The 17,381-nt window shown below is 41.4% G+C and overlaps 1 protein-coding gene across 1 annotated transcript in view; it reads left to right on the forward strand.

The window, feature by feature from the left end:
* LOC103603536 (cytochrome P450 2J2) overlaps positions 1 to 6,990 on the forward strand; it is a 43,891-nt gene extending 36,901 nt beyond the window's left edge. The window contains exon 9 of the mRNA XM_008588085.1: positions 4,507 to 6,990. Coding sequence (XP_008586307.1) covers positions 4,507 to 4,685 — 179 coding nt within the window. The 3' untranslated portion in view covers positions 4,686 to 6,990. The remainder of the gene's footprint in view (positions 1 to 4,506) is intronic.
* Positions 6,991 to 17,381: the final 10,391 nt, after the last annotated feature.

The raw sequence follows: 17,381 nt of genomic DNA on the forward strand, positions 1-17,381 counted from the left end.
ACCCGGAGGAAAAAAAAAAAAAAAAAAAAAAAAAGATTCACTGAGTCCCTCCCATGTGTATCAGTTAGGATATTGCTGCATAACAAATAGTCCAAGACTCTGTGGCTTAAAAGAATAAGGATGTATCATTGCTCACAAGTCTGCAAGTCAGACAGGTGGCTCTGCTGATCTTGGCAGGGCTTTCTTACACATGTGGGAGGTCAGCTGGCTGGAGGCTGATCTAGGATGACCTCAGCTGGGACAATGGGGCTCTTTCCATGTTATCTCTTATCCTATAGCAAGCTAGCCTGGCTTCTTCATATCATGGTGATAATGTACTGAGAGAGAAGGAAAGTACACAGGTCTCTTTAGCACTAGACTGGGAACCGGCACACCATTGCTTCCACTGCATTCTGTTGGCCAATGAAAGTCACAAGGCTAGTCCCAATTCAAGGGGAGGGGAAATTGCTACAATGTTTAATGGGAAGAGCTATGAAGTCACATCGCAAATGATGTGAATCCAAGGAAAGGGGGAAATTGGAGCTGTTTTGTTCTCACCATCTCCCTTTCTGACTGAGAAGAATAAAATTCAAAGAAGGTAAGCAATTTGCCTGGGAATTCCTGCAGAAGATGTGGCAGAATGAAGACCAGTTAAATGGAACAGGAGATAGAAACCTGAAAAATCCAATAGGTTAACAAAATGTCAACACATCTGTCTGGTTTTTCACCACACGCTCATCTTTGGCACACAACTGCTTTTCTTTACTCTCGGTCTAGCACTTTCTAAAGACAGCCTTTCTGGAAGAGTGAGGTGTAGACAGAGGCTTCCCTTCTCTTGGAAAAGATGACTAGGTGTGGAATTACTACATGTGCATAATTAGGGCAGATTGCACAGCTACTACTGCACGTTCATGTTTTCTTTTCCTCATGTAAGTCCTTCCCCTTTGATCCATCAAAGCAACAGGCAGCTTCATGAAAGGCAGGAGCCCAGTTCCTCATTTTCCAAATAAAATCATGGGATCATAGGAGATAGCACTGGGAAGAACTTTGCCAAAAACCTAGATCAATTCTCTCATTTTACTAATGAGGTAACTGACTCGGTTGCTTATCGATGTCCAGCTAGTGGATGGTTGGAAGAGGGTCCAGCTATCTTTTAACCCAGGCCAAAGCTTTGAAATCAAACAGTCTTCGCTTTCATGTTTTTAAAAGCAAATTCATACCTGCTGTCTCACTGGGATCCTTGCCCAGGCATGTAACATAGTTAGGAGGGAGATTATTTCACCTATTTGACAAGTGAGAAAAGTTTAGCTGTGTGAGCATGAATCCTCACATTCACACAGCTGGTTACTCATAGAGACAGTTTTTTAACCCTGGTTTCTGATTTTCTAGGTCCAGTTTTGTTAAGATATAAGGATTCTTCTAGGAGACTCTTGGGTATTTACAATACAGCTGATTTGTTACCATTTTGACAAGTTGTTGTACATTTGTGACAGGGAAAAAGATAAAGATGAAGGGAACAGAGATGAATTAGACACACGCTGGTGAGAAACAGGCACAAATTAATGCAATAATGACATACTGTAATTGTCAAGCACTTTTACATTTACTGAGCACTTTGCATGTATGATCTAATTTTACTTCCTCAACAACCTGCTATAGGCGGAGGACAAAGTGGAGGCATGCATACGTTAATGATTTCCCCAAATATTTAATTATATGGGAAAATACAAAGTGGCAAAAGCAGCACTAATACAGAATTAACTACAGAAAATAATACCTGTCATGGTGTCCAAGGGAATCCCCACAAGGACAGTGAGGAAATATGTCAAAATGTTAACAATGGTTTTGTCTGGGTTATGGGATTACAAACATCTTTTATTATCTTTGTATTTTTTTCATGCTTTTTTTTACCCCCTTTTGCAGGGAACATGTATTACTTAGGGAGAAAGTAAGCTACAAAAAATGCACACAAAAGAGATGGTGGTAGTGACTGGTGAGGGGTGAGAAGGACTCACTCAGGGAAGGGGCAGCGGACACCTCCAGCGGGTATCAGAGCACGAGTGAGATGAGGAGGGCTCTGCACACGTGGCAGTGATGGGAGATAAGTATATACAAGGACACTGACCCATTAAGAAAATGTATTAAGGATAATGGGAGGAAGTTACAAATAGGGAAAGGGAGAAAATTAAATGAACTCTGTGGTGTTGGTTATCCATATGAACTGAGATTTTCAATAGATTAATAAATAGATATAGAAATAAATATAGACATAAATGTGGGTGTATATGCACACCTTAGGATATATGCTCTCATGATATACATACACATAGCCCCCAGCTATGTCCACTGAGATGACCCAGGAGCACAACATCTAGAGAGCCATGAGCATGGTTAGCACCTGGATCTTGATTTCTATGTATCGTTACCCACTAAAAGGAGCCATGACTTCTGGGAAAGTTGCTGGTTCCAGGGCTGGGGAAGAGAAAGTGTAAGATAAGCCTGGAACATATTGTTGTGCCCAAAAGTCAGGAAATGCCAGCTTGAATGGGCATCTAATGCCAAATCTGGAATATTTTGAGCATCAAACCAAGTAATGATAGTAACAGATTATAATCCTTTGAATAAGAATAGGAATCCCCATGAATCCATACTGATACAATTAAATGAGTGAATATGTAAACGGAAAGGAGAGCAAGCACTTTCTTTAGTAGACTGCAAACTAATAAATGTGCAAGGACTGATGGAATTTTAAAAATCATGATTTGGCAATCATAAGTAATAAATAATTTGGTCAAGAAATAGGAATGGATACTAGCGGGTGAACGTTTAATGAAGAATGGTTTATTAACATAGTCTCAAAGTATTTATTAGTTATATAGAGAAAAAGAATAATTTTACATGGGAGAACTTGGTAGATACCACCTTAACCAAGGAATCACCAACAATGGACGAATCAAAATTTTGTACCACTGGATAGAATAAAATGAAACGAACACAGCATCATCAGTGATAGTCTTACCAAGAACTCAGAACTCACAGCCTGAATCTAATCATTGGGAAACATTTGCAAAATAACTGCTCTGTAATCTTTAAAAATACCAAAACCGTCAAAGTTACATATAGAGTGAAGAATTATTCCAAACTGAAGCAGACTAGAGACATGACAGCTAAATGCAATACATGATACTGCACAGGGACTCTTTATAATAAAGGACAATATTGGGACAACTGACAAAACCTAAAAGGGATCTGAGAATGAGACGGTGGTAGTGCACCAGTGTACATTTCCTGACTTTGGTGGTTATATTGTGGTTCTATGTTGAAGACTGTCTTGTCTGTAGGAAATACATACTAAAGATTTTATAGGTAAGATAGGCAATTTACTCTTGAATAACTCAAGAGAACCAAGTTATTTGTATTATATTTGCAAATTTTATGGAATTATTATTTGAAATTATTTCAGAAATAAAAAGCACATAATGGCAAGTACCACAGTAAAAAAAAAAATTAATGTATAGAAAGCTATTTTAATAATTGTTCCACCCAAAAAGTTTTCCTTAAAGGTCATTTCTTAAATTCTATTCTTCTGTTTTTTGAGAATGAACCAGATCAAATTAATGATAAGCTATTGTACAGCTAGAATGTTTATTATGTTTATTATTATCCTGGTGGCGTTTTTAAATACTTTGTTTTGCTGTGTCCATTATTAAATTATCTGTCCTATTCAGATTTAGTGTGTAGCCCACACAATATATAAAATAAAGTTCTCATCTTTAACGCGTATACATTTTCACTAATACACACACATACATTTTCACTAATGCCTGGAGAGGTTCATTTGCCCCGGTCATGTGGCTAGAAAGTGGGAGGACTGGGATGTGGTCAGGGCAGTGCCGACGTGAGCAGCGGAGAGCAGGATCCAACCTCTGGCCCCGCACTGGAAGCAAAGCCCTCGTGGGGGAAGGACCATGGCGTAAAAGAAGGACTGCTCAAGGGAAGGAGGCTGAAGCAGTTCCTTGATAGAGGGCCACCCGTGTCAGGGAGATCTTCTATGATTAAGGAGGAAATCATGACATGGGGGGAAGGTGACATACTTTAGAAACCCTGCTCCGACATTTACTTGCTTATATTTTGGGTAGTTTCCTTTTAAGGACTGAAAAAAATTAGCACAGAGTTTTATTGTTGTTTTTTCTGCTTTTGTTCTTGTTGTTAAATGATTTTTTAAAGCCTTTAGGCTAGACGCCCACTTTCTAGGTCAGCCCAGGCCCCCCACTAATATTGTCCTACACCCTGCACCTTCTCACCCTGAACCTCAGCTGCTGACCCCTGAAGGCATTTGACTTTGTGATCCTGGACTTCTTTGGTGAACCCAGGTGGTTACAGACTTAAATAAACTGCTGGGTATAAAGCCCCAGGGCCTAGCAGGCCCTTCCTCCACTCAGGTTTTGCAGGATGTGGTGGAGGACACCAATGCCTACTAGGCACCAACGCCACCTGGGAAGATAACTCACCTTCTTTGTCTTTCAGGAAAGCGGGCGTGCCTTGGAGAACAGTTGGCCAAGTCTGAGCTGTTTATTTTCTTTACTTCTCTTCTGCAAAAATTTACCTTTAAGCCTGCAAACAATGAGAAGCTGAGTCTGAAGTTCAGAATGGGCCTCACCATTTCCCCCGTCAGCTACCGCATCTGCGCTGTTCCGCGGGTGTGATGTTGGTAGGGAAGGGAAGGAGAAAGGAAAGCGAGAAGAAATGGCATGTGCTCTGAAGCCACTGGTGCCTGCTCAGATATAAGGGGACAAAACGAAAGCGACTCTGAGGGAAGATCAGAGGCACTGGACTCAGAGGAAACTGGATCAAATCCCAGCTCTGCCATCTCCTTGGATTAGCCTTGGGCAAATCATTTATGTGCTAAATGATTTACCTTCTCATCAGGGAGATGAAAAGAGGATAATGATTCCTTCCTAAAGAATGTTCTTGTGAGAATCAAAGGAAATAGTGGGCTTTAAGTGGTTTGTAAACCATAAGCACATCATAAAAGATATAGCTGTAATGTGCCTCTTTCCTGCCTCCTTTCTGAAACAGGTATTTGCTTCAGGCCTATTGAGATGGCTCAGGTCAATGTGGTATAAAATAGTCGATAGGAGTTAGAAGGTGGACCCTGGAGGCAGCCATAGAGGTGAGCCACAAAGCCTCTCCCATCTGGCAGCACTGCACATGCCTTGTCTTGTTTCTGCCTCAGAATGGTCCCGTGAGAAACCAGCAGGGCAGGTGTCATTCCCATTGACAGGTAGGGAAAACGAGTGTTGTTGAAGCAGTTTCTAGGGTTTACATAAGGAAGCACCACCTTGGCATTAGACTCAGGGCCAAGTAGGGTGTGGCCATAGTTAACCAACCCTGAGAAGCAGGTTTAGAGAACAAATCTGAAAATATTTTCTGTCTTTAGTCTTCAAGAGTACTTCCTTGCCTTAAATCCTCAGGCATTTATTCCCATGTCATTTCACATTGGATTTAACTGAGTCAGAGTGTGATCTTTCTTTGCAACTAGATTGTAAGCTTTTGCTGGCTAGTAATACCAGCCTAAAACTCACTGGGCCCTGGTAGAGTATTTTGTAGTAGGGAGTCAGAAATACCAGAATCCTGCTTAATCCTTCTGGGTGTAGTCTATGAGACAATGGCCATAAAATGAAGGGCCAGGTTAACACTGATAGTCTATGGAGTTTTGACTCAGCTATGGTTCGAATGTATCCTCCAAAGTTTAATTGTTGGAAACTTAACCGCCATGCAATAGTGTTGGGAGGTGGGACCTAATAAGAGGTGATTGGGTCATGAGGGTAGAGCTCTCACAAATGGATTAATGTCCTTATAGCAGAAGTGGGTTAGTTATCATGACAGTGGGTTGTTTCAAAGTGAGTTTGTCCACGGTCCCTTTCTCTCTGTCTCACGTGCTCACTTCTGACTTCTGCTCTTCCACATGGGATGACCCTCACCAGATGCTGGCATCATACCCTTGGACTTCCCAGCCCAAGAACTGTAAGCCAAATAAATTTCTTTCCTTTATAGATTATCTAGCCTCTGATATTCTGCTATAGCAGCAGAAAACGGGCTAAGACAGACCCCAACCCCAATGCAATCAAGCAAACAAAACAACCATGGTAAGCTGGACCAAAGCATATACATTTTTTCCTATGGTGGTTAGACCTAAGTAATTTAAATAGCTCAAAACAAACTAGGCCACGAGGCCACAGGGCTTCTCTTTCCCATTGCTTGGGATTCAGAGAAAAGCTAATAAACTGACACTGTGGGAAAGAGAAACAGAGAAAAGGATAGAAAGGGAGGGTGTTTGGCTACAGCTAACCTAAGCTAGCTGGGAGAGCCAAGAAAAGAGTATGCCTGGAAGAAATGGTTGGGTTTTTAATGTGTGGGAAGAGGCTTTGGTCCTTCTCGCCTGATAAAAGAAAGAAAGGAAGGGAGAGCCCCACCTGTGTGCACCTCTTTTGTAACCCACTGGCAAGTTGTGTCTCTAGAAAACAGGTCAAGTCATAGTCCAAGAATGAAACCAATCAAATCAGGCCTTGAACTTGAACTTCCTGAACATCCAGGAACTTGTCTTCCATTTCTTTCTTTCTTTTTTGTCTTTAACCTCAATCAGATCATCCAGGTACACACTCAAAGGGAAATTGGCCAAAACACTTTACATTATGCATCTCAGTTTCCTCATCTGTAACATGAAGGACTTTCTGGAGGTCATCTCTGAGCTCCATTCCTGCTCTACAGTGCATTTTCCATGATTGTAGATGGGCAGGCACACAACCACCACTTGTGGAATAAATATAAATCTCTGGGACTCATTCTGACCTGACAGATGCAGTGGGACCGAGGGTGTGACCATAATTAACCAGAAACCTGGGGAAATCAATGACTGTGAGTAATTTTCTGGCCATATACAATGTATCTTTTTTTTCTCAAAGCTTGTTGGAGAGATTCTAAAATAAAAGCCCTCTTTCTGTCCAAGCATTACACGAAGGTTTTGTCAGACACACTTTTGTAACTCTTATTTCTCCATCTAATTTGGAAGCTCAGGGCCCCTCACCCCCTTCCTGTGTATCAGTGCCTGGCCCATGGTGAGCAAGCGATGTAACATCATCTGCGGCCTCATGGACAGGGCATGGATCTTACCGAAAGGCAGCCCAGGCTGTGAATCTTCCCTCCACCTCTCCCCTACAACAGACTCAAGCACACGCACACTGCAGTGTAAGTTTAAAATGGTGTTGGAGGTCGAGGGACTTACAGCAGAGAAGGAGCAGGACACCCACAATACGCTGACTTCTTAGGAAAGTGTGCCAGGCTGGGCATAGCTGGACTGCGTGCACCAGGGAGAGTTCCAGGAGAGGGACCACCCTCACAGTGCCCTACATTTTTATAGACAAGAGGCAGGGCTGGCTATGTGACTAAGTAGCAAGAACAGCTTCCTGGGTGAGGAAGTGGCTTTGTGACCTCTGCCATGCCATTAAGCAATTTCCCCCCTTGAGCTCATGCAAGCCTGTCAAACCAGCTTTTTCTGAAGCTACCAGAAGGGAAGCTGGAGGTTAGGGATGAGTGCCTGGGGAAATCCGGATTTATCAGTCCTCAACCCCTTACTGTGACTTTGAGCAAGACATTAATACCTGCAAGCCTCCGTTTTCTCCCTTTAAAAGGTGGGTATAAGAATAGAAACCTCACTATGTGGTGGTAAGGGTAAAATTAGAACACATGAAGTCCTGTCCGTGTGACAGATTGATGGCATGGGACTCAATAGGGTGCGAGGCAAAAGTGGGTTTATTCCCACCCCCCACCCTCACCCCCAACACTCTCTGGACTACTTTTTTGCTTCTGGATGAAATTTCCAGCAGGGCCCATCGCTTTTCTGGTCACTCTTATATAACAAACACATATCACATACATTCCTAAGAAGAGTCACGTGGGCCATTACAATTTGCAGCCCAATAAGTATGCAATTTAGATAACTCCAAAATTAGCTGATGTAGCTCCCCCTGCTCAACCCAGTTTTAGAACTGGAAGGTTTCCAGCAGGGTGGGCAACTCTTCTCTCTGCACCACGCACTCCTTCCTTCACGACCACCCCCGCCTCNGGGCATCTGCCAGTTCAGCTCCTCCTCAGGCCTCATTTTCCCTCCAGGCAGTCCTCTTGCTGGGATTCAAGATGGCCCCGGCTGGCTGTGCCCTCAGGTCCACTTCAGCACCCTTGTCACACCATGAGGGACAAGGCAGTTTCCTCCCCAGGGAGCCCTCTCTTTTCAGCCACCACAGCCAGCCTCAGCCGCCTCTTGCCTACAGGAAGTTACAAGCCTCCGTGTGATACTTATTCTTGGTACCCCAGAGACACTACAAAGCACAGGTGAATCCCTCTTGGCTTGAAGCCTCTCCCCTGGGGAGGGGAAATCCCGCCCCCACCTTGCTGCATGGGAGATGGCTGGGAGGTGAGGAGGACCCTTCTGTCAAGGAAAACCAGAGCTGAACAGTAGTTAAAGAGGAAAAACTGATTTCAGTCAGAAACTATGTAATAGGGGAGAGAGACCTCAGTATAGAACTGGGCTCAACTCCAAATACAGCACAGACAAATGGAGATTTATAACCAAGGAGCAGGGCAGGGGGACCCGTGGGTGGAAAATCACTAAGAGGAAACATCAGGAGTAAGGGGGGGATTCTGACAAAACAGACCTAACAGAATTCCTGGGAAGGCAGACCAGAATGATCAGATACCAAGTGAGGGGGATGAGGGATTTGATCGGGTATTGAGGGTGGGGGGTTGTCCATAAACTGACTTAGCAAGATTCTTGCTACAGCTGGGCCACGCAGGCCCAGCAGGACTATGCCAAGGTTGACACCTAGGGGGCTTAGAGGAGCCGAGGTGCTGTCACTCATCACCACAGGAGTCTCCTCTCTCCCTCTGTCCTAGTCCTTAGCTACTGTACACCCTCTGTGTAGGCCATGGGCCACAAGGGTCACCAATGCCTCCGTGGCAAGACCCACCTAGGGTTTCAAGTGCCCCACTTTAGAGCTATAGGCTCAACCAGCACTTGGTATGTATTACTGGACTTGCAGTAATGGGGGCTCCAGCTGAAACCAAGAGATGAAGAACTCCATTTTCATATCCTGTTACTAATTTAATAAAAGTCTCGATGAATGTCATTTCTCTTTCCGTATTGAAAGAATACATGAATGATCCACAGGACACTTCAGGATCTTGATTTGTCCCAGGGTCAGCACTGTGAACAGCAAAGACAGGACAGGGCCATAAATACAGCAAACACTGGACTGAAGCTTCGCTGAGCTGTGACATACTTCATGAAGGATTCCTTGCCTTGTTTTCATTTTTACTCTATCACACATATGCACAGGTGTTACTGCCATTAAGTCTCTGAAAGCAAAGTTTCAGATTACTTGTAATAAAAGATGCTTCTTCGTTTTATTCTGATTAGCTTTGGATATATAGCAGCCTCTTACAATATGGCTAATAAGTTAACATTTTCTGATTAGGTAAAATTGCACTGCTTTCCCCAGTACCCACATACACTGGTGATGTCTCCCTAAGTATGGAGAAACCAAACCTTAAGAACAGTTTCTTCTATTTGGAAAGGGTGGATGAAACTGTGCTTTGGAACCAAGCCTCACATTAATAGTATTTTAAAGCCAATTCAACAAGTGTGTATTGAACATATAGTATGAGTCACATACACAGGACATCCCTTTCTAGAGCTCACAGTCTAGAGCTGATGGGAGTGGGGCTGGGGGATTACAAGCATATAAATACATTGACACTTGTGGTCCCCACTAAATTCTCAAACATATTTGGCTCCATAACATCTTTTATCGCTTTCATCACTGCATTACAATCTGCAGGGGGAGACATGTGCATTGATAAAGTCCCCAGGTTGACTCCTCTCCACCTCTCCTCTCTTGAAAACCAGTGCAGTACATTGCACACTGAATTCTCTCCATGTTTTCTGCTTCTCTTTCCCCTCTCTCTCCCCTTCTCTCCTCCCCTCTCCCTTCCCTTTCCCCTCCTCCACCCCTTCCTCCTTCTTTTCTCTTCCTTCCCCATTTTCTTCTATTTTAATAGAATGCCTTTATTTTGCCTTCATTTTTGAACAAAAAATCTCACCAGATACAGAATTTTAGATTAATAGGTTTTTCTCTTTCAGCACTGTGAAGTGTCTGTCCTTCCATTGTTTTCTAGCTTACATTAGTTCTGATGAAAAGTCCACAGTCACGCACATCTTTGTTCCCCTATTCATTAGGAGTCTTTTGTCCTCCAGCTGTTTTAACTATTTTTTTCTTCATCATTACACCTCAGCAATTTGGTAATAATGTACCTTGCTGTAGTTTTCTTGGTATTTATCTTGATTGGGGTTAATTAAGCTTCCTAGATCTGTGAGTTTATCATTTTTAGAAAATTTGAATAAATTTTGGCCATTATTTTTTCAAATATTTTTCCTGAGCCTTCCCCCTGCTCCCATTTATCTGGGATTTCAGTCACACATGTTAGACCCCTTGATGTTGACCTACTGGCCACTGAGTTCCTGTTAATTTTTTTCAGCCTTTTTTCTCTCTTTTCCTCAGTTTGGATAGTTTCTACTTCCCTGTCCTCAAGTTCACTCTTTTTTCTCTTCTGCAGTATCTAATTTTCCATTAATCCTGCTCATTAATTTTGTTATTTCATATATTTTTTTCCATTCTAGAATACCATTTGGTTCTTGTTAAATAAAGTTTATATTTGCCTCAATTATTTTCATGTTTTTCTCCAAATCCTTGAATATATTTATACTATCCATTTAAAAGTCCCTGTCTGATAATTCCGCCATTTCTGTGTCTGTTTCTATTAACTGACTTTGCTTATAGGTCACATATTCCCACTGCTTCATATATCTAGTAATTCTAGATTGACTATGTATAGCTGTCATTGTTGAGTTCTTGAATTATGCTGCCTTCCTTTAGAGAGTGTTGAATTTTGTTTTGCTAGGCAGTTAATTTACCTGCAAAACACCTTGCCTCTTTTGAGGTGTATTTTAAAGCTTTGTTAGTGTGGATCTACGATGGCCTTCATTTTAGGATACATAAAGAGTAAATTTTCTGGGGCTTCTACTGGTCATCTGAGGTGTTCAATGTGGTCTATCCACTCTGTTCAGAATTCAAATAATTCCAACCCTGGAAAACTTATGGCAGTTGTTAAGCTCACAGCTCTCTGGTATTTTTATCCCTGGTAGATGTTCTTTGCTCAGCCTCATGGGGTCTCACTCTACACATGTCAAATTCAGTGTTTAGCTGATCTCTCTGAAGATTTAGCATAGCTTCCTTCTTTCTCTGCCCTACAAATTCCAGCCACATCAGTCATCCCAAACTCCAATCTTTATTTTCTCATCTTATCAAGACTATGGTGCTCTAATTGTTTTCCCCTTTTCTTGTAATGGGGTCCAGTAAATGCCTCCAGGAAAAAAGCCAGAGCTTGTAGAGCTCACTTCATTTGTTCTTATCTTGAGAATCACTGTCCTGCACTTCCAGTTTTCCAGTATCTGAAAACTTATGTTTATTTACTTTGGCCATTTTTTTCTTGGTTGTTTATGGTAGAAGGTCCAGTCCAGTAACACTTACCATATGATACAGAAGTCGCAAGGCCCTGTTGTATTTCTTTATGAAACTTAAGACTGGCTGAGAATAACATATGCAAAAATGGCCACAACAGTTATCTTCTTTGTTTCTACACCCCTTTCAATGTGACTTTACAACTCCTTCCATCAAGAAGTTCAATTTGTTTATAGTTCTCTTTACTCTGGGCTGGACCATGATCTGTTTTGACAAACACAATGTGGTGAAGTGACTTTTCTGAGCCTAGCACCCAAGATCACTTATATGCTTCTGCTTGCTCCTTTGGAACTCTGCTACCACCATTTAAACAGACCCATGTGACCCTGCTAGGTGGTGAGGAACATGTGGCCTAGTCACTTCTGTCACACTGTCCTAACTGACAGCTGGGCAGCCGCCAAAGCTGTGCAGAAGGCCATCTGAGATGAGCCGGATCCAAGCAAATGCAGAAGCTGAATGCACATGCAAGAGCAAGCCCAGCTGAGACCAGAGAACTGCCCAACTGAGCCAGCCTAAATTTCCAACCTGAGATTGTGAGTTAAATAAATGGTTACTGTGCTAAGCCCCTAAGTTTTGAGGTGCACTGTTAGCACAGCAATAGTTAACTAACACTCCTTGAGGTCAGGAGCAGTATCAGTCTTGTTCAGTTACATGTCCGCAGTATCAAAAACAGTGCCTGGGACATGGTAGGTAGGGTTCAATAAATAGTGAGTTAATGAATAAAATAGGTAGAATCATTGTGGGCTGTTGCTAGATTGGATCTATCACCAGAAATCAGATCTCTGCTGCTACTCCTCTGTCCTTGTCATCTCACCCCAACGACCTATTTCTCAGTGCAGATGCTAACTTCTATTATAATCATTTGGAACACAGCGGAGGAGCACAGGCTTACTCTTACCTCACTGTTTCAGTCCCAGTTCCCATCTGGCTTTCTGGAATGAGGCCACCTATCCCATTTCCCTGTGCTTGTTTTTCAAGAACAGGCTGATGCCCTGATGGATATTTCGTACTTTCTGGGTCACACTGTGTTTTTGTGCATTCACCATGAGCTATTTGTTCTGCTCTGGAAAGCTAAGAACTTTTCCTCCTTCTTTTGAAACAGATAATTAAATTAGCAAGAAGAAAGGGTCAAATGCAAAGGGTCACTTACAGGGGCTGCTACTAAATCACTGACGATGCCTGTTATAACAATTAGAGTCAGAACAGAGGCTTCTCTTTGCCCAAGTATATCAAAAGTCCAAGGGCCAGCCCGGTGGCGCACTGGATAGTGCGCCGCTTGGGAAGCGCGGTGGCGCTCCCGCCCGAGGGTTCGGATCCCACATACGGACCGGTTCCCGCTCGCTGGCTGAGCGAGGCGCGGGAGCAACACTGAGGCTTGCAATCCCGTTGCTGGTCCCCGGTCCGGTACGGGGGCAACACTGAGGGTTGCGATCCGTTGCCGGACACGGAAAAAAGACAAAAGACAAAAAAAAAAAAAAAAGTCCAAGATATCACAGGTTTCTCATGCACAGAAAATTACATTAAAGGACTAGGAGAGGTAGCATGGGGAGTCAGATAAACTGGAGGTCAGAGCTTTGTAGCTAAGCTGGCCTGGTCCAAGATATCACAGGTTTCTCATGCACAGAAAATTACATTAAAGGACTTGGAGAGGTAGCATGGGGAGTCAGATAAACTGGAGGTCAGAGCTTTGTAGCTAAGCTGGCCTGAATCCAATTCCCAGTTTTACCATTTATTACCTTTGCTTATGAATTAAACAGGTTACTTTACTTTCATGAACTTATTTACTAATCTGAAAAAGAGAATTAATAACACCTGTTGTGGTAGATTGTATGCTTGGTCAAAAGATCCACGATCCCTCTCTGGGCTGCACTTTCATCACAGTGCTCTTCCCTGTGGGACGATTGTATATAACCACCCTGGTAACAGGAATGGACACGTGATTGGTTTTGGTCAATTAAACGAGAGCAAAACTTCCAAGAGTAACTCCTGAGTACTAAAGAGCCAGCTAGTAGTTCAACATATTTCTTTTTTCTCTGCCATGAGACCAGCAATGTCCCATAGGTCTGTCAGCCTATGTCCAGTATGACAAAGACATGAAGCAGAGTTATAGCTTATGCTATGAGAAACAAACCTATTTTGTTAGCCACTACGATTTGGGGATTGTTACTGCAGCATAACATCCTAAACTGTCCCATACACCTGTACGGTAGATGGGAAGACCAAAGATAGACAGGTATCAAAGTTACATAGTGTGTCTGGCATATAAGAAATTGTAGTAGAGATACTGTTGTGGTTATTTCAGACAAAGACTACAGTTATGATATTTTGCCACTGCAGAACTTATTTCTATACCTTTTTTCAAGGCAATTTGATATTTTCCTCACTGGGTTCAAAGAACAATATATTCTTCTCTCTATAGACAAGATAATTACAAATTCTTTAGCAGGGCTCCCACATGGTAACACCCAGCATGCCACTCATTTGTAGTCTAGGTGAATGGTGCTTTCTGGAGTTGGACTGGGTAGAGCCTGCATAGCCACATGTGTTCACCTGCTCCTTGGCTGGGCTTATGATAACTTTTGTGATCTGAAACCTGCTCACCTCTTTAATCACATTTCTTAGTACCCCTTCTTTTAAACTACTGAACTGTTAATTCCCTGTGCAAGCAAGATCCTTTATCATCTTCATGTTTTTTTATATAAGCTATTTTTTCTGCAAGAAATGTATAATTGTACCTAGCAGACTCCTATTCATCCTATAAAACCAACTTACATGTCAATACCCCAGTGACATTTTTCTTGACTGTCTGTTAGTTGGTCCCTCCTCCATTCCCTGAAAATTTAATTTAAAAGTTTTAAGTTCCTATTTCCATGTAGTCTCACAATTATACTGAGCTTTTCAGAGGCAATTGTGCCTTGCTCATATAGGCTAAATACCTGTTTCATGCATAGTAAATGCACAGTGTATGTTTGCTGGACATATGGTGGGAGGGGGGCAGAAGAAGGCAAGCAGCACAGTGATGTTAATGCTGCGGTGTGCCATAGACTCTCTTTTCTATGTGGCAAGCCCTCTACCTCTATGTGCCTTAATTCCACATTCCGCAAAATGTGGACTTTAAAGATTGATAACTAAGGTCACTTCTACTTTCAAAAATCTGACTTGTGGAGAGAACTTCTGAAATGTCCAAGTAAGGACTTCCAAAAATCCACTCCTACATAAAAACACTGAGAACACTAGCAAAAACAGCCCCAAATCAACATTTTTAGAACTCTGAAAATCAACCAAAGTCTTTCAACAATCTGAGCATTTGTTTAAAAAAGAAGAGCAGTAAGAACAGAGAGCTATGTTTTAACTTGCCCTGTTCCCATTCTCTTCTCCCCACCTCTGAAGTATCCTTGAAAAGCAACAGTCTCAACAACTATGGTGGCTGTGAGCACCAACCACCAAGCAGCCACTGGAGGGAAAGGAATGGATTGGAGCCCCACAAATGCCTCATCCCCAGAAAATTGTCACTATGTATTTGACCTCTCTGGCAGTTCTCTGAAAAGACCTATTCTTAGGACTTGTCTTTACTTAACCTGACTCAGAACTCACTTGCATGAACCACTCTACAGGGCATATGTTGAAAAAAATTAGTGACGGTTGTACGAAGGTGGCAATACCAGTTGGTGCTAACAAGAAGATTAAAAACTGTGAAAACAGATGTCCATTGGGGGCCTCAAAAGCTCCAATATATTCTTAGGAATCTAGAAGGCTATGCACATGCACGTGCATGCCCAGGAAAGACCTGAGAAAGCCCTGATCTCTCACCTCTGGCTGACCTTGAGGATCTGTGTAAGCAGCAAGTTAAGGCTAAGATAGGGCTGTTACTACCCGCTGGAGTGTTTAGGTATAATCCAACTAATACATAGTGTCCTTTGGGAAAGGCTGAGAGACTCATCAGTTCAGGACATTTAAGAAAACCTCTATCCAAATTAGCTGAACACTGTGTTAAATAACAAAGCAGAGAAACCAGTGGCTGCCCATGATGAAGAATGGAATTTTTACTGAATTAGTCTGAGTAAGTCTCTGAGCAAGAAGCAGCCAAAACAACAATAATAACAACAGACAGACTCTGGGATGTGGGTGGAGGTCTGATTTCCAGAGTTTCCACATATCATTTAAAATGCCAAATTTTCAACAAAAAATTATGAACCATGCAAAGAAACAGGAAACTATGGCCCATAAACAAGATAGAAAGCAGTTACTAGAAACTGTCCCTGAGGAAGCCCAGACATTAGATTTACTAGGCAAAAGCTTTAAATAAATATGTTCACAGAAGCTAAAGAAACCATTTAAAGAATTAAAGGTAAGTAAAGAATGATTTCTCTCTCCATAGAAAGTCACAATAAGATAGAAATTATTTTTAAAAGTAACTAACTTTTATAGTTGAAAAGTATAACCAAAATGAAAAATTTAATAAAGGGACTCAGCAGATTTGAGCTGACAGAAGGAGAAATAAGTAAATTTGAAGATAAGTCAATGACATCATCTTACCTTGAGGAACAGAATGCAAAGAAAATGAAGAGAAAGGAGTAGAGTCTTGGAGCCCTGTGGGACACCATTAAAAGTATCAACAGATGCATAATGAGAGTACAAGAAAAGACAGAATAGGGAAGAAAGTATATTTCAAGAAATAATGACCAAAAACTTCCCAAATTTAATGAAAAACATCAAACTACAGATCCCAACTCAACAAACTGCAAGAAGAATAAATTTGAAGAGATCCACACCTTGATGTATCATAGTCAAGCTGTTAAAAGCCAAAGAGAGAATCTTGAAAGTAGCAAAGTAAAAGTGTATTATCTCAATAATTATCAGCTGACTACTCACCTGAAACCAGATGCCAGAAGTCAATATGATTTCAAAGTGCTAAAAGAAAAAGACTGTCAACCAACAATCCTATACCCAGCAAAATTATCTTACAAAAACGAAGGAGAAATTAAGCCACTCCCAGATAAACAAAAACAGGGAATTTGTTGTTAGCACAACTGCATTCAAAAAAAGTACTAAAGGATGGCCTTCAAGTTACTTAAAATTTAAAAATATATGCCTAAATAACCAATGGGTCAAAGAAGAAATCACATGAGACATTAGAAAATACATTCAGATAAATGAAAACAAAAATACAATATACCCAAACTTACTAAATGCAGCTAGAGTTGTGCTTAGAATTATAGCTGTAAATGCTTACATTTTTAAAAAACTCAAATTAATCACCTTACTTTTACCTTAAACTCATAAAAGGAAAGAAAACTATACAAATAAAACAGCAAAGAAATAACAGTCGAATTAAAATAGAGAATTGAAAAATAATGGAGATGATCAACAAAACTAAAAGTTAGTTCTTTGAAAACACTGACAAATTAACAGAACTTTAAGCTGACAAGAGAGAGAAAATTCAAATTACTAAAATCAGGAGTAAAAGAGAGGATATCACTAATGATCTTTCAGAATTGAAAAGAATTAAAATAGGTTACCATAAATAATTGAGGGACAACATATTAGATAACCTAAAGTGAACGTTTCTAAAAAAAAAAAAAAAAAAAAAGTGCGGACGCTGACTTAAGAAGAAATAGAAAATCTGCATAGATCCACAATAACTAAAGATACTGGATTCGCAAATTAAAACACTTCTCACAGAATTATATTAAATGAAACAAGTCAGGCACAGAAAGAGAAATACCACGTGTTCTCACTTATTGGTGGGAGCTAAAAATAAATAAA

Source organism: Galeopterus variegatus, unplaced genomic scaffold (genome assembly GCF_000696425.1).
Source record: "Galeopterus variegatus unplaced genomic scaffold, G_variegatus-3.0.2 Scaffold4670, whole genome shotgun sequence".
Lineage (NCBI taxonomy): Eukaryota > Metazoa > Chordata > Mammalia > Dermoptera > Cynocephalidae > Galeopterus > Galeopterus variegatus.